General features: G+C 40.6%; 1 protein-coding gene across 4 annotated transcripts in view; it reads left to right on the top strand.

The window, feature by feature from the left end:
• MICAL2 (microtubule associated monooxygenase, calponin and LIM domain containing 2) overlaps positions 1 to 22,720 on the top strand; it is a 154,807-nt gene that overhangs the window by 46,991 nt on the left and 85,096 nt on the right. For all 4 annotated transcript variants that reach the window (XR_014009175.1, XM_081198117.1, XM_081198116.1 and 1 more), the window contains exons 4-16: positions 1,128 to 1,244; positions 1,952 to 2,053; positions 4,337 to 4,492; positions 5,900 to 6,000; positions 7,512 to 7,769; positions 8,663 to 8,778; positions 9,616 to 9,742; positions 10,237 to 10,327; positions 10,446 to 10,593; positions 14,570 to 14,769; positions 15,764 to 15,870; positions 21,213 to 21,269; positions 22,421 to 22,570. Coding sequence is in view for 3 of the 4 variants with exons in the window: in XM_081198117.1 (XP_081054243.1) it covers positions 1,128 to 1,244; positions 1,952 to 2,053; positions 4,337 to 4,492; positions 5,900 to 6,000; positions 7,512 to 7,769; positions 8,663 to 8,778; positions 9,616 to 9,742; positions 10,237 to 10,327; positions 10,446 to 10,593; positions 14,570 to 14,769; positions 15,764 to 15,870; positions 21,213 to 21,269; positions 22,421 to 22,570 (1,730 nt within the window). In the remaining variant the exon portion in view is untranslated. The remainder of the gene's footprint in view (positions 1 to 1,127; positions 1,245 to 1,951; positions 2,054 to 4,336; positions 4,493 to 5,899; positions 6,001 to 7,511; positions 7,770 to 8,662; positions 8,779 to 9,615; positions 9,743 to 10,236; positions 10,328 to 10,445; positions 10,594 to 14,569; positions 14,770 to 15,763; positions 15,871 to 21,212; positions 21,270 to 22,420; positions 22,571 to 22,720) is intronic.

Raw genomic sequence — 22,720 nt, 5'->3', positions numbered from 1 at the left:
CCAGTATATCACAACAGATTTAACCGATGAAGCCTGTATCCACTGTAGGAAACAGCCCATGCTGGGTATTTTTGGAAGAAGATGAAAGAAATGTTTCAGTATATAGAGAACGGAACATGGCATCCCACTCCTTTTAGCAGGTGTCCCCTACCCATATTTTTAGCAAGTTTTGTATAAATTGAATGCCAACACATTTCTTCAAATTTTCAAGAAGGTTAAGTTGACAGCCCTCATTTTTCAAATTTATGTTTTATTATTTATTTATTTATATCCCATCTTTCCTCAAGAACCTCAGCTCAAGGCAGCTCACAAAAAAATGGATAAATCAGATAGCTGTATGTGAGAGAGAGTTGGTGTGGAGTGTTCATGCTCACTTTTGCCGTGGCGACTGCTGGTTTGTGGCTGTTGGACTGAAAAAAGTTAGCTACCTTTTTTTCTATTTCTTAAGCGCACACACACACACACACACACACACACACACACACACAGACACTGAAATAAGCTGAGAGAGCTAGTGAGTTGTGATCAGCATGGATTAAGGTACCACCCAATTAATTTTTTAAAAAACATATAATTAGTCTAGTTAAATCTCTTTCTCTCTGTGTATTTCAGTTGCTTAGATTTGTATATAATGGATTCCTTGTATCCTTTTACACTGCTGGTAAAGTTATCCAGGATACTTAAAAAAAGAGAAAGAAAACCATGAATTAGCAAATCAGTTGGCTAAACTGAAAATAGCAACATTGGAGTGCTTTTCCTTCTGAAGGCTTTCACTGTATTATGAAAGAAGAAGAAGAAGAGTTTGGATTTGATATCCCGCCTTTCACTCCCTTTAAGGAGTCTCAAAGCGGCTAACATTCTCCTTTCCCTTCCTCCCCCACAACAAACACTCTGTGAGGTGAGTGGGGCTAAGAGACTTCAAAGAAGTGTGACTGGCCCAAGGTCACCCAGCAGCTGCATGTGGAGGAGCGGAGACACAAACCCAGTTCCCCAGATTACGAGACCACTGCTCTTAACCACTATACCACACTGGCTCTCAACAAGTATATCTACCACTGCAATGAAACATACGTTCAAATGTTGACTAATGCACATCCTAAAATAACCATATTGTTTCTCTTTTGCAGGTATTAGGCAGCTTCAGCTCATCCTCTTCAAGGTTGCACTTATGTTGGGAGTCGAAATCCACGTGAATTTAGAATTTGTGAAAGTTTTGGAACCTCCTGAAGATCAAGAAAATCAAAGTACGGCATGACTTTCGTTAAGAAAAAAGTATTGCACAGAAATAAGGCGATCAGTTTAAACCTTAAGGAATTGGGTATTCTGCTTGGTGTGAGTGAGCACATTTAATTGAAATCTGTTTGGTCTCTTTCTATTGGCATTTTGGCTATACCTTGTGCCAAATAAACTTCAGTTCACTTTGCTTGGATGGAGTTTGAATGTTTTCTCCAATAAGTTCAAGGATGCCTGGAGCAAGGCTTTCTGGGCAAAAGGGTAATTTCACTGCCTTGGTTTTGCTTCCATGGCTAGAAATTCTCCTTCAAAATTAGTTGAAAGCTTAATTTTATTTTAGCAACTTTTAACTTTTAAAAAAATGTTGATCAAATCAAATCAAATTTGATTTGATCAACAAATTTGATTTGATTTGATCAACATTAGCTTCCATGGACCACCTAACCTAGTATGCCTCTCTGTGGAAGGGCCCCTTTCCTCAGAGCAACAGGCAGTGACAATAGGGATGTGAGCTGGGGTTTAAATATGCTGCCCTCTTGCTACCTGAGGTAATTTTCTCAGTTTACCTCATGGTAGGGCTGGCCCTGCTGTGTAGTCTTTACATGGACTTCTCTCATGTTGCTTGGAGCTGATACATGGAGCCCACAGGTGTTGATAGTGCAGTTTGAATTACCCACTCTTTGACCACTTGTGTGGCTGACTGACCTACTGCTTTCAGAAATAGGTTGGCGTGCTGAATTTCTCCCAATGGATCATCCTTTGTCAGAATATGAATTTGATGTTGTTATTGGTGCCGACGGCCGCAGAAACAGCTTGGAAGGTATGTTGTAAAAGTTGTAGCAAAATGCCTACTTGTTTTCTTACTACAGGAATAGCAGTAGAGTGGGATAATGACTGGTTTTAAATTACTGCTTTTTAGTTTTTTACAGAAGAGTTACATTCTTGCTTTTAAAAGTCATTTTACTGTCATATATGTTGCTTTTATTCCAGTTGCCTTCAAACAGAACCAGAGCAGCTAACAATGTTTATAAAATGTGGCATTAAAAACCAAGTTAAAATACAATTCATAGTAAAATACATTAACAGCTGTGTATCACATTGTGCTTGTGGATTTTTTATTATTATTATTTTTTTACATTGTGGAATAATACCTGACAGAAAGGTTTCATGGTTTTATCAGGAATGGCACAAGCAAGTCAACAGTGGCCTACATTTTGTGTTGTAGGCCATGTGTATTCAAAATAATCATCACCTACAGTGCCTGCTGGGGATCTGATGAAGATGTCTGAAGGAATAATTAGGAAGATATGATTTTAAGAACAGTCACTTAGGGCAAGGATTTGAGGAAGAAGAAACAGCTGAAGGAAAGGAATATTCTGTTGCAATAGCTGCAAGATAATAATTAGGGAAAATTCCAACCCTCTGAGTCGGCTTCTCTCAATGAGACATTAGTTGAACAGTTCTTGCTAGCCATATCACATGAACCAACCTAGTTAAGTGTGTACTCCCACTGGAATTAATTAGGTGATTTTTTAAAATTTTGCCTTATCAAGTATTACTAGACTGCATGTTTGCAGTTAACCGAATGATTCTCCTGCTCGGAGATGGTATGCACTCAGGCACAATACAGCTACATGTGCAGCCCAACTAAGGAGGAACATTGATACTTATACTGAGCAATAGGGTTGAGAACTTAGTGAGTCAAAAGATAAGAATCAGGAGGAACAATTTTCTGTAGCAAATGCCAGTGAAACACCAAAGGCAATGGGGAATTGTAGGACCCTGGTGCATGCCTGTTTCATTTTGTGAACACAAGTGTATCTCCTCTCTGCCCTTTATACACTTAGGAAACATCGGTGCACAGAACCTGTTGAGGGGGTTCTTAAGCCCAAGTGACTCATGAGGCTCAGTTGTATTCCATGTAACTTCCCTGGTGAGAAACCAGATGGGGGGGCATTTTGTGTGGGTAACCAGTAAGGGAGTCAGGCAACTCTGTTGAGTTGTTGTTCTTCATTCCAAAAACAAAAACACTTGGGACAGGGGGAAGAATCATGCAGGTGAACATCATGAGAAGTTTGGGTCCCTGTGTCATGGGAAACATGACTCCCTTTATGGGGGCCAATGCACATTACATTGCATATCTAGTCCACAGCATCAGTGGTTTTTAATATTAACAGTGAATGTGGACATTAGGACTGCAACATGGAGAAGAGGTTTATTCCCTGTCTCCCCGCATGAAGATCACTCTCCATGTGGCTCTTACTTTTAAGGAAAAAAACCTCCCATCAGCACCCATGCTGCATGGGGTTATGCAAAGCAAAGGAAGATAGACAGGGCTGATTTCAAGGCAGAGGATGGAAGAAAATGGGCAGAAATGGAAGCACAAAGTGTTAAGCAGGAAAGGGGAACCTGAGGACCTGCAGGTGTTGTTGGACTCCAGTTCCCATCACTCCCAGCCACCATGACCAATGGAATGATGGGAATTGTAGTCAAGCAATGTCTCGAGGGCCACAGGATCCCCATCCTGGCTGTTAAGTGGGTTGTAAGTACAACGTTTACAAAGGCTTCGAAAGATGAAAATATGCCTGCGGTGGAAAAGGAGAGGAATTGAGGTTTGGCAAGATGACTAACATGAGGAATCTGCCTTGGGTGATAAGGCAACTACTTTGTAACAGGTGTGGTTTCAACTAATAAACAGGTAATAGGGAAGCAGAAAGGAGGAACTTGAAATAGTTGAAGCAGGATATTATTATACAATGAATCAGAATTTGGCTGGGATAATTGAATGAGGAAAGTGCGCACAGTAGCAACACCGTAGGAGTTGATGTTAATTTATGATCCTCAAAAACAATATTTGTGGTGGGGGATGAGCTTTCTTCCAGACAGGTACCAGAAAGACATAATCTTGGACTGAGAACCATCAACCAGCTACTGCCAGAAGTTTGCCTTTTTACAGTTATTAGCTAACAGTTGAACAAATGGCTAATTTAAAAAATGCACTGTGAGAGAGGATGCTTTTTGCTTTACATCTTAAACTTATGAAAATACTTTGGTTAGAGATGAGCAGCAGACGAATGATGGTTCGGTTGCTTTTCTGTACTAGGCTTTAGGAGGAAGGAATTTCGTGGAAAGCTGGCGATTGCAATCACTGCCAACTTTATAAACAGAAATACAACAGCAGAAGCTAAGGTGGAGGAGATCAGTGGTGTTGCTTTTATCTTCAATCAAAAATTCTTCCAAGATCTGAAAGAAGACACAGGTGGGTTATCTGATCTTTTCCCCCCTCCATGGCAAAGGAAAATAAAGAATAATAAGGGAACCTAACTCACTAGCAGTTCTGTACCAGTTACTGAATTGAGTGATGCCGATTACTTGATTTCAGACTACTGAAAGCAGATATATTTATCCTTATCCTTCCCCAGTTGCGTCTCTTACATGAAGTTTTGTAAAAAAAAAATCTTAAAGTGTACACAAATACTTTCAATAGCACAGATTCCGCCCCCCCCCCCCGAGTACCTAAGGCCTGTGTGGTGCACATGGAATTTAGCCAATGTTTTATGGCTTGTTGTTGTTTTTCTTGCTATATGATTAGCTATATGCTGCTTGACTCTGTTAACTCTGAGAATTGAAGAAACATGATCCATGACTGACCGGTTTTGAACTGGGTCTGGCCATCTTTCCGCCCAATGTACCTTCGCAGTATCAACTTCCTGTGAAAATGCAGTTTAGGAACCAAGAGGAAGTCTCTTGTTGTTGCTGCGGCTGCTGTTGTAAATATATCTCAGTTACTACTCATTTTTGGCATCACTGTAGACATTTATTAAATTAGGAGCCTAGTAGATGTGAGCAAATTCAAACTAGTTAGAGCTAAGTAGAAGTGTAGACCATTGTTTTGATGACCTTTATAAAAGCTATTAAAATACACAGCTGGAAAACCATGCTGTTTAGCTGCACAGGAGCTAATTCACAGTATACTTTGAAATAAACATGAGATGGATACAATTTGGCTGTGATCCAGCTGCATTGGAGTTTTCAAGTAAACAAATCATTACAACTGTTCTGTGCTCCTAAAATAAGGGAACAAGTTTGTGCCAAATGTCGAGTAGATAAAGGAGAAATTTGCACAGCTATAAGCCTGCCTGAAATTCAGAATTGGCACCTGAGAACCTTCTGTTTGGTATGCAATTAAGATCTGTTGGATCAACAGATGCCAGGGGCAGAGCCTTTTTGGTGGTGGCCCCACATATTGAGAACTCCCTTCCTAGGGAGGTATCTATGGCTTTGTAATTACTGTTTTCTAAGAGAATGTATAAGGTGGGAGTCGTATAAGGTGGGAGTCATCTAACAAATATTGTGAGCAGAAGCAATGTGCAAGGTTTGCACAGTGGGGCTTTTCCTCATCTCCTCTTTCTGCATTCCCACAAAATTGGCTCCAAAGGGATCAGGAGAACACCCCCCCCACACACACACAGCAGAGCATGAGGAGAGGAAAAAGAATTGTTTCCTCTGGCAAGCTGATATGCTTGTGCAGATTGTACATTTGTAATAGCATGACATTTGTTCGCAAGCTCTTAACCACTGCTGATTTTAATTATGGTTTAAACTGTCATTTGTTGAATGTATTGTGTTTCTGGTGCTTTGTGTGTGAAATATCTTTCTTCCCTAGGAATTGACCTGGAGAATATTGTTTACTATAAAGATAGCACCCACTATTTTGTGATGACTGCAAAAAAGCAGAGCCTTCTGGAGAAGGGCGTCATAATTGATGTAGGTATTCAAATGTGGGTTAAGGCCTTTCTATCATATGCTAGTTTGGAGGGAGCCTATAAACCACAGTTTCCTTCTTCAGATGTCACAGGAAGCTGTGGTTTAAGAAAGGTAGCTTCACTTACCCCAGGGGCACAAGAGGAGAGGTGAGGAGGGAGCATGCACTTGGCTAGTATCCAACCCGATTAATAATTAATAATAATAATAATAATAATAATAATAATAATAATAATAATAATAATAATAATAATTTATTATTCATACCCCGCCCATCTGGCTGGGTTTCCCCAGCCACTCTGGGCGGCTTCCAAAAGAATATTAAAATACTATGATACATCAAACATTAAAAGCTTCCCTAAACAGGGCTGCCTTCAGATAAACCATGTAATAATCCCAATCAAATAAACCTTTAAATATATATGTATCACTCACACTTTGTATTACCCCAGGAGTGTTGAACTAACATCCTGCAGACCAAATGTGGTCCACCAGGCCATTTTCAGGAAGCCCCACCCACCTGCCCTATCCTGACACTGTATGTGAGTGTGTAGGGGTAGGACTTCAAAAAAACAAGCTCAAAGCTCCCAGTTGTTCCTTGGATCCAGCAAGGTGAGTTCCCACCAGTCCATCAGCTGATGGGTGGATTGCAGCACTCTATTGGGTACCCTGAATTTCCTCCTTCAAACCACAATGATTTGAAGGAGGAGCATAGACATCTGAAGGCAGCCCTGTTTCGGGAAGCTTTTAATGTTTGATGTATTATAGTATTTTAATATTCTTCTGGTAGCCGCCCAGAGTGGCTGGGGAGGCCCAGCCAGATGGGCGGGGTATAAATAGAAATTATTATTATTATTATTATTATTATTATTATTATTATTATTATTATTATTAGAGGAGAGATCATTCGAAAGCACACTTCCATTCTCTCATCAGCTGATGGGTGAATCTGATCTTACCTTCAATCCCTTCACCTGGATTTAGTGTGAATAAACAAACATGCAGGTTTCCAGGGGGATGGTTATGACCACAGCACTCCTCCCCCCGTTCTGCTGCTGCTGAGCTCCACAGGGTTAAACCATGGTTTGGCTTAGCATTACATCCAATCCAAGCCTTGTATTCTGCTTTCCCCAGACAAATCATGAGTGGTAAGCCAAGATCAAACCTTGGCTCCAGGCTCATGGTTCATTTGGCATGAGACACACGATGGGGTCAGGCTCAGACATAACTAAGCCCAACCATGTTTTATCCCTAGGTAGCATGACAGCAAAAGGATCCATGGTTTAATCTAGTATTGCGTGAAAGCCAGATCATAGTCTCTAAACTTGACTTAAATAGACTGAGTAACATAAGATAAATACATCAATACATTTTTAAAAGAAAGAAGTCAGAATATAACCTGAATCTTATCGAACCTTCAGTTCTTCCCATGTGGAATATCATAACCTTTTTTGTGTAGCAGTCGTGCGAACATCCAAAGATCTCTAATGATATAATTTTGTCTTCCAATGTAGGATTATATTGATACTGAAATGCTACTCTGTGGGGAAAACGTAGATCAAGACAATCTGCTGTCCTATGCAAGAGAAGCTGCCGATTTTGCAACTGATTACCAACTGCCTGCCTTGGATTTTGCAATTAATCACTACGGTCAACCAGATGTAGCCATGTTTGATTTTACTTCCATGTATGCCTCTGAAAATGCTGCATTAATACGAGAGAGACACAGACACCAGCTGTTGGTTGCTCTTGTTGGAGACAGTTTACTAGAGGTAGTGTGTCGTTGTCACCCTTTTTTTAAAAAAAAGTTTAGGCAGGTGGCTTCTTTGATACCATGGAACACCTTGGAGATTTTAGCAATTACATATTCAAAGCTGTGCAGCCATGAGAGCTTGAAACTTATTTTTTATTTACAAGCTGGAGTTCCAGGATCTTATGTAAATACCATGGCTTGCACCAAATCATAGTGAGTTTGTTAATTTTAAATAATATGGAACACAAAGATCTTCATTGGGTTGTATCCAGTGCTCCACCCACATAGTTCTGCTGACCCAGTGGGGCTTCAGTTTCCTCTCCTTATCTCCATGTGCCCCCAAATCTGCTCTGGACGTTCCCCCAGCTCTCCAGAGCTGATTGATTGGGGGAGTGGGGTGGGGAGCTGGAGGGGAAAAGAGAGGAGAAGGAGGCTCCATCATGCACATGGAAGTTTGTTTTGCCAGCAGAGCTGCAACATTGGAGAGGGTCCATTGTTCCCAAGAGAATAGAAGTAGGATTTGAATTTTGCCTGTTCAGGCTACAATGAAAAACAATAGGTTTGATTTAGACATGTTAGCTCACGTCGGTGGAATCCCTTACATTCTCCCAGAAAATGGATATAGGCCCTGTGGATCTATAGTTTTTTACTAACTCCACTGCATTCTATGGGCTTTTGTCTTTTCCATTTGGCAGAATGACATCATATGTGTCTTGTAAGTGGATACTTTAACCAGTCACCACATTAGGGGACATATTGATTAAATGTTCTATGCCAATATGGTGGAGTTGCTGATTTGAAGTATCTAAGAGCAGTTTTCTACCATTCTGAAGAGCACAGTAATAGCTGTGTGGTCATTTCAGAATGATCATGATGTTAGATTTCATCTAATATGTTGATGTTATTTCACAGCCGTTCTGGCCCATGGGCACTGGTTGTGCAAGAGGGTTCCTGGCTGCGTTTGACACAGCGTGGATGGTGAAAAGTTGGGCCCAAGGAAAGCATCCACTTGATATCCTTGCAGAAAGGTTGGCATCTCTTGTTTGTTCTTCCCATGTATTACAGTGAAACCAAGCAAGCTTTGATTTTCCTGGGGCCTGGGTTGATCCATTTTATTTATTTATTTAAATTTATGTACTGCTTCATTGTAGAACAGCCTCCAGGTGGTTTACAAAAAAAAGTGAAACAGTAAAATTGTTATTAAAAAAATTATAACCATAATTTAAAACACACAGAAAGTCAGAACCAAAATAGACCAGACTAAGGCAAATAAAAACTCTCACAAACATTATGAATATCTGGGTAGGCATGTCTAAAGAAGAATGTCTTCAGCAGGCTTTGTGTTTTTCTGTTGTGAAGAGCCCTGAGGTCTTTGGATGAAGGGCAGAATACTAAATAAGTAAGTAAGAATCAAAGAGCCGCTGAGTATTTATTAGAGGATGGCATTTTGTGTGTTGGGTAATGAAGGCAAGAGTCTGGACTTAGAGAAAGGGCATATAAGGGCTGAGAAAGGATGTTTGTGGATGTTCGTACTTGGAATCCTCACTGACTAATAATGATTGGGTGAATCTATACCCGATGCTGTTTTGTGGTTAAAGGAGCTGCTTCTTTGTGTGAAGGGGGAAAAATCAAAGCCATATGATCTTGGGTGATGTCATCTTATTTCTTCCTAGCTATTTTCCTGCTTGAGGAAGACATACTTAACGTCTGTCTCAGTTGTTCCCACCCCAGTCGTTTATCATGTTTAGACAATGTGTTCAAGTATTGTGTTCGACATTCTAAATATAGGCAGGGAGCACACAAGGTAAAGAAAACACTGTAAGATAGAAAGCACACACTTGCAACCTTTTGTTTTTACCTTCCAGAGAAAGCATTTATAGGCTCTTACCTCAGACAACACCTGAAAATATCACTAAGAACTTTGACCAGTACACCATTGATCCTGCAACACGTTATCCAAACTTGAACTCAAGTTGTGTTCGACCTCATCAGGTAAGCTGGGGTACATGAGAAACGCCTGTCTCCAGCTAAGTTCTACTCAAGAGCAGGCCAATTAAAATTAAAGAAGCTTAGTTACACCTGCTAATTTCAGAGGGTTTACTCTGAATATGACTAACATTGAATACAACCCACAAGCTCTAGAATGTAGTGTGAATGCTTACCTATGCTCTGTGAATGACTGACTTTTGTAGAAAGGTCAAGTCACTCAACCTCCAATTCCCTAGATAAAGTAATGTTTGTATAAGCGAAACATTTGAGAGATTTGGAGATACAGACCCAATTAGGATGATCACATCAAACTTTATAAATCATGGTGCTCCTGGTTTATATTCCAGGTTTGAGTCAGAAATTTTGATAACCTTTCATGTTACTTGATGGGAAAACATTGGTATGACAGGCCTATTTTGAGTCTGAATAATTAGCAGATTGAGAATTCAGGGTTGTTATAGCAAGTATTGTATTTTATGGGGTGTGTCTTTTCTTAGGTGAAGCATCTTTACATTACAAATGAGCTTCAGCCATTCCCTCTAGAAAGAGCAGACTCCATTAGAAGATCAATTGGACTTTCAAGACATGGTATGAAATGCATGTTTTGTTATTATGCTTTTTACATCCTATAAATGGTGAGGGGAGGGGAGATTTGTAGCTTTGGACAAGTGACTATACATTTATTTTTTAAAATCTGCTATTTCAGAATCTGATATAAGGCCAAACAAGCTTTTAACCTGGTGTCAAAAACAAACAGAAGGATACAGGAATGTTAGTGTCATGGACCTCACTACTTCATGGAGGAGTGGCCTTGCCTTATGTGCAATTATGCATCGCTTCAGACCTGACCTCATGTAAGTTCTTATGTCTTTTATATGTGTAATGCTAGCTAATTGCAGGTTCTGCCACCTACAAAAGTATAGACTTGGGTAAAGCCAATCAAAACAGTGAGGAGAGTTTGTTTCCCTTTTTAACATCTTTTTTTTGCAACTAAGCATGTATTTGCTCATTTTTTCCTTCGTGAATGTCTTTGGCTCAGTACTAAAAAAAGTAAAAATGCAAGGTATACAGTTTCCAAGAACTACTACTTGAGATTTTAACTGTATCATTTTTGCTTACTTTTGTCAGAGTCGGAATTGCTTTTTTTTTTAAGCAAGAAACTGCTATAATGCTTTGCAAATATACATGGGAAGATGATATTTGTGGAAAAAAAGAATCCATAGCTTAACTAGGTCTGTGCCAAAAGGGCTTACTGCAACACAAAACATTCAGGAAATATACACTACCAATTCTTGAATTGGTGTTGGATGACCAACTTGATATGACTTGTTATGATGTTAAGGATCTGAATCCTTGGGAGACATCCGTCAGTTGGTTCTATGGGTGTTTCCTTGCCAGTTACTCACAGAGTAGTGTGCTACACCTTCACCTTCACCAGGCCCTTCAAGAATCAGTGTTCATTCTTCTACTGATGATTTGGCAAGGTTAATTTGCCAGGGACTTGGAAGCATTGTTACAAATGTAGAAACTTGGATTTTAAACCCTTTCTGGAAGCTGTCTTTGTATTCCTGCCGTGACTGGATCAGCTCCCAAGTTGGGAGTGATGCAGAAACCACGCAGTTAGTGCCATATGGGGATTTTTTTGGATAGCCTGAACAAAGGATGCTTTAGAATGTGTATGTTAAGCCTCAAGCTCTGTTTTGTATTGTTACCCAAGCCAAAGAATGTGATCTGCCTAAGTAACCTTCTGCCCAGATTAGGGGGCAGTGGAAAAGAAGTCAGGGTGGCCCTACACCTTAAAGCCATTCCTCTCCATGGATTTGTTTTGAGGTGCAGACAGTGTCACAAATATCTGGTCATGTCACTACTAGAGAAATAGTCCTTACTAGCAGATTTAAACACTGTACATCAGGCATGGCCAAACTTGGCCCTCCAGCTGTTTTGGGACTACAACTCCCATCATCCCTAGCTAACAGGACTAGTAGTCAGGGATGATGGGAATTGTAGTCCCAAAAGTTTGGCCATGCCTGCTGTACATGATTGGATGGAGGTGGTTTTGTGGTGTTGTTTTTTTGTCTTACTCATATGAAAGTACACCTTAGAGTTAAAATGGCTGCTTCAGTAAGGAGCCACAAACACCTGAGAACTAACTGGAGGAGGGCTTGTGCTCCACTGTTGTCCCCCCTCCCCCTCTTGTCTTTATTGTTGCTGTTGCTTGGGGCAGGAGCAGCCCAGGGGCTTTCTAAATTGCTCTGCTCTTGGACTGGATAGGAATACTCCTTAATTCTGAGGGCCTTCTGACAGTTTGTTGAATCTCTTTCTGTTCTTGCTTTCTTATAGTGCTGACAAGGCACTTAGAAAGGTCTGGCTTACCATTTCCCATGGCTTTTATCACCAGTGTGAGAGGGAATGGGTGGAACCAGCAAATGGTAAATGCATCTCTTTAGGAGATAAGGTATGGTGCTGCTAGTTGCCTTGAAGGGGGAGAGCCAGTGTGGTGTAGTGGTTAAGAGCGGTAGTCATGTAATCTGGGAAACCGGGTTCGCGTCTCCGCTCCTCCACATGCAGCTGCTGGGTGACCTTGGGCCAGTCACACTTCTTTGAAGTCTCTCAGCCCCACTCACTTCACAGAGTGTTTGTTGTGGGGGAGGAAGGGAAAGGAGAATGTTAGCCGCTTTGAGACTCCTGAAGGGGAGTGAAAGGCGGGATATCAAATCCAAACTCTTCTTCTTCTTCTTCTTCAGTAGCAAAGTGGAAGTGGTGAAGGGGGAAGCCTCCTTTGACATGAATTGATCTGTCTGTCTGCAACCTGTTCAGGTTAAGGTGCTCAAGCATGTAATTATTCCTGGATGACAGAGATTACCTAGACCCATTTCAGTCATTATTTGGCATGGCTTGCGAACTGGAACTGCCTTGGTTGATGACATTTGTTGAGAGAGGGTGCAGTCTAGCTCTTGCTAATTGATCTGGACTTCTCATTGCCTATCTCATGGACCATGGTATACTTTTTGGGTGGCCTGTCCTGTTGAGCATGGGAGATGCTGTGCTCAAGGATTTCCATTTCTGTTTGAGGAGTTGAAAGTGGGATGGAGTTTTCTTCTTCATAAATCCATTGCATTTGTTATGGTGCTCTGCAAAGTTCTGTTCTACCCACCATACTATTTAACATCAACATTAAACCGCTAGGAGAGGTTTTCTGGAAGTTGGGATTTAGGTAGCATGAGCATGCTTCTGAAGTCTCACTCTGCCTTTTTCATCTAATGTGGTTAAAGGTTAGATGAGGATGTCTGAATTATCCATAGTGAGATGGATGGGTCTTAGTATACTGAAGGTGAATCCAGATAAGAGATGAGGTTGGTGGTTTAAGCAACCAGGGATGTGGAACTCATCTGCTTTTGGATAGCATTGCATCCTCTCTCAAATATCAGGTTCACCTCTTAGGGATCTTCTTCAATCTGGCATGGTTTATTGATTTATCAAGTTACATGTTGAATATCACCAGCTGTGTCCCTTTCCTGAAAGGAAATCATAAGTATAGTGATTAAATCCTTTGAAAGGTGAGGGGAATTCATCCATGTGTAATAGAGCTCAGCCAATGGCATTTCCTTGTTTTCAGAGCTTAATTCTCTGGCTGTAAAAGTGGAGAAATATTTGCTGCAGTTTTGGGAAGTGAGCTGGAGAAATGGTTAAAAATCTTTAGGGGCGGAAGATTTACACTTTGATTTGACAGTAGTGGATGCTCCAACCCTGGCTGCCTTTTAAAGGCTTTGCACCACTGTGGCAAATATGCACTCCTAGTGTGCTTCAGGACCATTTCTAATTCCATACCTGTGGAAGGATGTGGCATCACAAGATAGCACCTTTTCAGAGTCTATGCTGGTGGGAACAGGGATTGGTATTCTTTTGAAAGGAAGAATATAGCCTTCCCCACCCCACCCCCCAAAAAATATGACTGAAAAAGTTCATCAGATTTTTGGGGGGGAGGGGCAGAGCATTGTGTCCAGACATGCTGTTGCCATGTTGCAAGCATCAACCTTCCCTGCTAGTATTTGCCATGTTTGTACCAGGGACAGAAATACTTGCAGGTATCCCTCACCTCAATTCCTGTGATAGGAGTTTCAACATATTAGAGTTTGGCACATGTTGTTTCATATAGGTTTTTTGAATTGTGAATTGGTTGTCGTTGTCAGCAGAGAGGTGACCCCTGTTCCGCTCACAGCACTACAGTTTCCAGAGTTGGTTTAACAGGCAATCCCTCTTCCCAGGGGCTCTGGAAATTGTAGCGCTGTGAGGATAATCGGTTTCTCCTAGCAACTCTCAGACCCTTTACAAGCTGTAGTTCCCAGGAGTCTTTGGGAGAAGGCATGGTTGTTTAAAGTGGTATGATCCTGATTTGAATGCCTATTGTGGATGGGACTAAGCCACAATTCAAGGTTGTTTCTTTTGCATAAGTGAGGATTGAAGATGAGATGGCAACCTTTCAAGGCCCACCCAGTGAGTTGAAGGCTGAAGTGTGATTTCCACCAAGGGTAGCACTTGGCTGATTCCTAGACCACACATGTTCAGTTTTGCTCAAGGAGGCAACTTTTTCAACTGAATAGAAGTATTTAGATTTAACTGAATCGAAGAGCTTGGTTACTTTCATGTGTTGTTTGGTGGGGGTGCCAATTTTCCTAAACAAAATTTCTCCATGGAGGATTGCAGCAGACTTCTGAAATGGTTACTTATAAAATGTTTCCGAAATAGAAGATATGATTGAAGGGCAGGGCAGGGGAACTAAAATATCAACACTTCTGCAGACTGATGTGCCCTTCTTTTTGAATCCCCAAGTGACTTTGACTCCCTGAATGAAGAAGATGCCGTTGGAAACAACCAGCTGGCGTTTGACATTGCTGAGCGAGAGTTTGGAATTCCCCCCGTCACTACGGGGAAAGAGATGGTGGCTTCTGGAGAGCCTGATAAACTCAGTATGGTCATGTACCTCTCGAAATTCTATGAGCTATTTAGGGGGACACCTCTGAGAGCTGTGGGTAAGTCAATCTAGGTTGCTCTTAAGTCTTAAGAGAAGCCAGCCTTTCACTGTTTTACAGCTTGCCTGATTGACCCTGAAGCCGAGCCAAAGTTTGCCTTGCAGCTCCAATATAACTTGCTCTGGAATGTCCAACTGTAATAGCTGTGTTCTGTAGTTATCCCAGGCTTTAAAAGGAAATGGGGGTGTAATGTCTAATATTGTGAATGGCTTATGCTGCCTTAAACATTTTATCTAGAGCTGGATGACATGGTCATTGCCATTCATCTGTACTTAGTGTCGCTGTAATGTTTCACACAAAGTTGTTGGTTTTGCACTCGTTCACTCCATCCTAACAAGTAAACAAATCTGACTTATGTACCAGGCACCAGGGGTGCTGGGACATGAGGTTTCTCAGTACAGTGGTATCTGTCAGTACCATACCCAAAAGAGAGATACATATTCCAGTCAATCTTCCACATGGTCCACAGCCACCAGGATTAGAAAGATCTTCCTCCATTCCACCAGTTAAGGGAAGGGAAGTGGTGATGGGAGTGGTAGGCTGGAAGACATCTTCCATATTGATTAACATCTGAACTAGAGAAGAGCTAGGGCAACAGTATTTGATCTCTTAGATTACAAGCTGCTGAAACTTCTATTTACAGGCCAGGTAATACAAATTTCAGTGATACTTGCTAGTGAAGAAGATACAATGGGGAAATCTTAGATTGGCTTATAGGCAAATGAGTGCAATCTCAGGCACACTTAGCTTGAATAAGACCCATTGAATATAGTGATATTAAAAATTTGATAAATAGGAATAAGATTGTGCTATTTGGCTCAGACAGTAATGTTATTTTAAAACACAGTTGAGTAAAATAGAGCTTTTTGCATTCCAGGGTTAAATTTCAAAACATGCTTTATTAAGAGGAGTATTTCCTTAGCCTAATAAGAATGTTCCAGTTGCTGGACAGCATACTTTATATTTATTTATTTATTTATCCATGTTTGAACAGGTGCTACGGATAAGCGAAATGGAGAAAGAAAGGATTTTTGTTCAGCAAAATCATCCAACTTCAATAACTACATGAATTTAACTTTTCCAAGGAAGAGAATACCTAAAGTAAGCATCCTATAACTTCAGTAGCTCTGTCCTTTTAAAAAAAGCAATTATAAACCAAATTAATAGATGCTTGTGTTCATCAAAGAGATATTAGTTATGATAGCCAAAACAGAATTTTGTATTCGGAGACATTATGTACAGTACAGTACTCAGCTGGCCTTTGGTTTGATCCAGCAAAGCAGTTCCCAGGCTTGTTTGCAGAATACTTTCCTCTAGAAATTCACTGCAGCATTTGTGGGTGGTGAATTGGGGGAGGGATTATGGTCAATTGGCAGGGGAGTTATTTGAAATTTTAGAGATCTTACTTATTAGGGGCAGTCGTTACTGGCTATGTCTTTGCCGAAGCGGCCTTTGCTAAAAGCTTCTGTAGCAGCAGAGTTCCTCTTTGGTTTTCTGTTGGTACTTAACCCCACACATTGCCCCATTGGACTGTGAGGCCACAGAGAGCTTCCTTATATTGAGCCAGATCATTTGTCCATCTAGTTAGGTGAGATTATCTTGGTTATTTACTGGGCCAAGTAAGATAAACTTCATTGTTTATATTCCAAATGTGAAGTTTCTTCAGCATGCAACAAAATGTTCTGATTCAGTAAATTTGTTTTCGTCTTTGTGTGAGGGTATTATTTTTGATTGTGTCAAATCAAATGCACACTTTCCTTTGCTTTAATTTCCACTTTTTTGGGGTTAGAATTTTATTATTTTCTGTTTTCGTGGCAATCTCAGAATGCTAAACTGAGTCTTAACCTTAATGCTGGAAGAGAAATGGGTAAAATGTCTCTGTTGTTTTAAGAGGGTCATGGATGAAGCAGGAAAAGGTTAGGAAATATTATTTTGCCAACTTATAAAATCCTTGTCTGCATTTAAAATTACCTCAGCTGGGTCTTTTGAAACACACTAAATTGTTCTAGGAAGAATTTACTCAGAACTAAGTATAAGATCATTCTTATGTTGCCCATTCTATAAATAACATCCTCAAATCATATGAACACTTAGCTACCAAGCAGTTACCTCATGCCCTTTTTAGGAAACAGCATTTCTTCGCTCAGCCATGCAAACAGAGCTGGCACATTTACTCAACAGAAGCCTAACTGACAAAAATCAAATTTTCCAGGAGAGAAAGAATACCACACCCTCTTAAAGCAAACTTCCAGCAGATTGTTTTGCTAAAAACTTGATATGGTATTTTTCAAGGTGTCACTTAACAACTTTTTTGTTCATGGACAATTCAGTCGTTACAACACTGCACACTTCTGTCCTGTTTATATTAGTGCTGGACATTAATAATAACCTGAATTAAAAATTCATATTTAACCCATATTCATTACCTCCCCAGCTTTCTTGTTCTTAACTGGACAATAAAAATGTAAATAATATTGTATTTATTAATTAAGAGGGCCCAACAGAACTAATTTCATGTAAAAGATTAGAATTAAGCAAAATCCTTCTCAGAGCCTTACAATTTAAATCTAACTTTATCATCTAAGGGTTGTTGGATCCAGAAATCCTTTGGGTAGAATGCTTACTAACAAAACAATCCCACTAATGGAAAGTTTGGAGGTGGGTTTTGTCAGTTTCTTTCCCCCCTACAGCCACTTGCACCCCCTGAAAATATTATTTGGTGGGTTGTGTATTGGAAATGGATGGAGCTTGTAGGGGGGAAGGAGAATTCGTGAAGATCTCCCCTTTCCTTCCAACAACAAGAGCTTTTGCTGGATTAGAGAGCACTTTGTATCCTAATCCAATAATCATTTTGATGCCAACAAAATCTAATATGGTTCTAGGAAAATGAGAACCTTCATTTTTAAGGAAGTCTTTTTTGGACCTCTGCAATCTCAGGGGCATTAAGTAGAAAGAAAAAATAATGGCATGTGGTGGTGTCTAACTATGCCCACCTTTGCACAATGCCTTTAAAACACTCTGATACTGCTTTTTAAACAGCCATGGTTTCCACCAAATAATTCTGGTTGCTGTAGTTTAGGGATGCAAAGAGTTGTTAGGAGACCCCCTCCCCCATCAGCCTCACAGAACTACAATTCTTATAGTTACCTAGGACGAGATTTATTGTTAAACCACTCCAGGAATTATAGGCCTGGGCAGGTACTAGGGGTCTCCTAACAACTCTCAACAACCTTAACAAACTACAGCTCCTAGAATTCTTTGGTGGGGGGGGGGGAGAGCCATGACTGCTAAAAGTGGTATTGTCGTGCTTTGAATGTATGGTGTTAAGGGGGCCTAAGTCGTACTCAGAGTAGCAACTTAAACCCATGGATTTGGTGCTGTGGCCTAAACCACTGAGCACCTGGAGCTTGCCGCTCAGAAGGTCGGCCGTTTGAATCCCCACAATGGGATGAGCTCCCGTTGTTCTGTCCCAGCTTCTGCCAACCTAGCAGTTCGAAAGCATACCAGTGTGAGTAGATAAATAGGTACCACTGCGGTGGGAAGGTAAATGGTGTTTCCTTGCGCTCTGGCTTCCGTCACAGTGTTCCATTGCGTTTCGTCATGTTGGCCACATGACCCGGAAAGCTGTCTGCAGACAAATGCTGGCTCCCTTGGCCTGAAGCAAGATGAGCGCTGCACCCCATAGTCGCCTTTGACTGGACTTAGCTGTCCAGGATTCCTTTACCTTTACCTTATTCTGAGGATGACTTATTTGAATAGCACCCACTGTCAATAAGTTGATAAAAAGCATGACTGTAGAATAGTTCAAACAAAGCATATCATCTGGAATACTACCTAGTAATTGTTTAATTTTGTCAGTATCACCGATTTTTAATTAACCATTGTTATTGAAATGGCTATCACAAGCACCACTTGTTAAAAATGTAGACTGGCATCTGTGGGGAGAAGTTATTCAACTAATGGCACAATTTTACAGCATTTGTTATATGTAGGGGGAAATGTTTCTACATGTTCCACCTGCAGCTTATCTCTTTGTTTTTATTCATTTGTTAGCAGCAGATCTTTTCTGTACTGCATAAAGATCTGAATTTTCTAATTCCTATGTCAGTCATATTCAGCAGTAAGGAGAGACAGAAATCCATTCACCAAAGACTCCTGTTCAAGACTCCAGATAAGAAGTGTTCTATTGTCCCGTGAGAGGGAACATACGAACTCCAGCAGAACAAATTGTGCCACCGCAGTGTTTAGTCTTGTTAGGCTGACTAATGCTTACACCGAACACGATGCTTTGTTAGTGAGAGCCGGTACTTGGAAGACGTAGTACTTAACATACTGTCATCCGTTTCTCTTTCTTTGGGATCAGCCCAAAAGTTAGGGTTGAGATCATTCTTGATTCCTTACACCATGATTTATTATAAGCAGTGGAAATGTAAAAAGGAAGCCCTTGTTTCTTTGATCTTGCTCTCTCCCTCCGCCCCTGCTCAATGCCAGCAGTGCAGATTACAAGGCTGCAGCCTGTGGTTGGTCTTGACATTTGCAGGAACACAGACACGTTGCATATTTTTCCCCAGCAAAAATGTTTGGTGTGTTTTAAGAAAAGAAAATTGAAACACAATACCAGTCAAGCCAGAGCCTATAACATGTTTGTTGGGTGCTGTAACGTTTTGCTCACCAGTTCGTATAGCAGATAATTTCTCATGTCTGCGAATTAAATCTGTAGATCCATGCAGGGCCTGAATCAGGCAGCACTAGAGTTCTAATCCTCTGAGCTCAGTTACCACAACTGAATGATGAGCTTAAAAGTTATGTGTGCTTCACTGCCACAGTACATTTTGCCTCCAAAGTCCTGCCTAAAGCAACACACTCAGATGCTTTGTAGCATTAGAAAGCTGAGGAGTCTAGACTTCTATAAGCGTTGGTTATTATGAAAGCATTTGTTATGTAATTCTGACTCGTTTGAAAGAACTCTTGGCTTTGGTCTGAACTAATGTGTCTGAGGCCTCTGGCGTAGCCTTTAATCCACTGACGAGCCTCGGACAAAGTATTTCTCCCAGCTTTTATTTCCCCCATTTGTAAAATGGGAATTGTTATGGGAGTTATGTGATTTCAGGGCCTTATGGAGCTGATCACATAATGACTGCAAACCACTTTGCACATTTGAGCTGCAACCCTGAATACAGCACATGCCCCCATTTATTTCAGTGGTACAGAAACACTTCCAGGATTGCTGTGATACCATAAGCTTCCTGAAGGCATATCTAGCCATTGTCAGCAAACTGAATGCCAAGTTCTTAGTTCATCGGACTGGTATAGTGGCTAGTGCTGGCCTTGGTTTTTGGGAATCCATACTGAAATATTGACTTAGGCAGTTCAGTTGGTGACCTTGTTTGCCCAACAAAACCATCCTTTCCAGGTGTTTGCAAAGCTAAAATCTGCTGAAGACTAGAATGCAAATGGTTTAAAATTAGTTTATGAATAAGAGTTATCTTGGCATTAATTCATAATGAGGCACCAAGTATATAGGATCAGCCTATGTTAAAGTTACAAGGAGGAGTTGAAGGACCAGTTCAATGAATTTGTTGCACACATGCCTAATGCTACTTGAGAAATCTCAGATTCCAGCTGTCCCCGATGGAATGTGCTGTTGCTCAAATTTGACATTCATGATACCTGAAAATGATGATCTAATTTTCATTGATAAATTTTTTTATGGCTGCTGTGCTGGCCCTAGGCAGCCATTCTGGAAGTTGATAGCCTAAAGCTATTAATGAGGCCTGTTTCACAAGGAGCAAATATGTTTGGGCAAAATTAAATGTGACTGGGCATCCATGTTTGTTTTAATGTCTCGCCATTCGTGTATACTAAAAGGGGCACATGGATGAAAGCATTTGCAATATCTGGCCTTCCCATGGCTTCAGGCAACTGTTATCAGTTCAGTTTACTTTAGGTATTTAAGCCGGCTGGGGGGAAAGTGCCTGTGCTGACAGAATAGTTAGGCAAGGGACGGGGAGGATTCAGATCTGACCCCATCCACCCCACTTTTTATGTGAATGGGGAGACAGGAATAAGCAACGTATAATAAGCATCGCTGCCTCATCAAGTCTAGCCTGGTTTCTCCTAGATAACATTTTGCTGAGGATAGGGAGATGCTTATGGAAATAGCAGAACAAGCCTCAGCTAATTTTTATGATGACTGAAAGTGGCCTGGAATGAGTTCTGTAGACATATGTCAGTGGAAACATTTACAAGCTTATTTAGTAATTAAATTAAAGCTAGTGCCTAACCTCAATTCCTCGGTCTGATCAACCCATTCATTTTGTCACTGACCAGTGAATTTAGTTTTGTGGGATGTCTTCATTTTAGCTGCCGTTCTGTATTAAGTTGATAGATTCTGAGTGTGTATGCCATTGTGAATATGTTTTGCTTCCTCCAATTGTTTTTAGGCAGAAGAAAATGAAACTAGTAAAAGGCGACGTAAAAGTCTCATTAATTTTGAAGAGGTTAGTACTAATTGTCATGGTTAAATTTGCTGTTGGTATATGGTTTTAACTGATCAACAGTTTTAGGCAAATTAAGTGTCCTGATCTATTATCCTTAAGTCTTTAATGTATAACAATTGTAAAAAAAGAAAGAAAAAAAGAAGGTCTTCCTTTCATATTTCCTTTCATATTTGCGGGCATCCATATTAAATTGACTTCTGTTTGTTTAAATGATTTTGGTATAAGAAGCTGCAGCTGGATTTGCAACCTGGCTTCTGTTGAAGATGTCGACCCACAGACGCAATGTCTGACAGTCATTGCTTTAATTTCTCTCCACTATTCTCTAAAAATAGAATCTACATTATAGATTATAAACATGGCAGAAAAGTTCTGATCCATACACAGACAAGGGTGTGTGTGGGTGGGTGTGTGGGTGGGTGTGGGTGTGTGGGTGTGAAGTTACCTTCATCAAAAGTAAAAACCAACCAACCATGCTAGGCCCCACATTTTAAAGTGGGAGATGGGACCAGATGCCATGCCTAGCACCTTATTATCCCCAGTCTACCTTCTTTTGAAGCCTGACTTATGAATGAAGATATATATATATAGAGAGAGAGAGAGAGAGAGAGAGAGAGAGAGAGAAAGTATGTTTCCACAGACTTTATAGGCTGAACATGGGGAAAGTAAAGCAACCTTCCATTTTTCATAGGCTTTCTGTTTTCTTCCATTATTTGCATGTGTGTCTCAATGCATGCCATTGATTGATTGAGTGATTGATTAATGGCATTTATATCCCACCTTTTTATCCAAAGAGCTCAAGTTGGCATACATGGTTCTCCCTCTCCTCATTTAATCCCTACAGCAACCCTGTGAGGTAGGTTAGGCTGAGAGGCAGCGACTGGCCATAGGTCACCCAGTGAGGGTCATGGCTGAGTGAGGATTTGAACACAGTCATAGGCCCACATTCATTTTATCTGAATTTAAAATCTATTGGGTCACCGCATTTCAAATATAATGTTGAAGATTATTTAAATTTTAAAGTTGGTTTTACTTTTCATGCATTCAGTGACACTTCTGTGGCCTGTGTACTGGTCAAGATGCCATATTAGACTGTCCCTAACCTTCTCTCTGAAGTGGAGTATATACATTTTCCTTCAATTGTTCCTTTGCAGTCTTCAAGTTCTTTGAATCGAGGTACGAATTCTGGTAACCAGCTGGGGGACTTGAAAGAAGGAATGAATCAAAACAAAGTGAAGTCTATGGCAACTCAGCTCTTAGCCAAATTTGAAGAAAATGCTCCCGGTCCTTCACTACGGAGGCAGGTAAGTAAATAATAATTGTAAAATTCTTAATTGAAAATGGTGGTGAGTTCTTTCTCATGAGTAAGCAGCTGTTATGAGCAATATGCCTAGAGCCCAAAGCCTAAAATACTTAAAATGAAAACTGGTAGTTGGAGCTCTTTGGATACTTCA

The sequence above is a fragment of the Podarcis bocagei genome (assembly GCF_964188305.1).
Source record: "Podarcis bocagei genome assembly, chromosome: 1".
Taxonomy (NCBI): domain Eukaryota; kingdom Metazoa; phylum Chordata; class Lepidosauria; order Squamata; family Lacertidae; genus Podarcis; species Podarcis bocagei.
The sequence above is the reverse complement of the archived record's forward strand: the minus strand, read 5'-3'. Positions and strand labels throughout refer to the sequence as shown.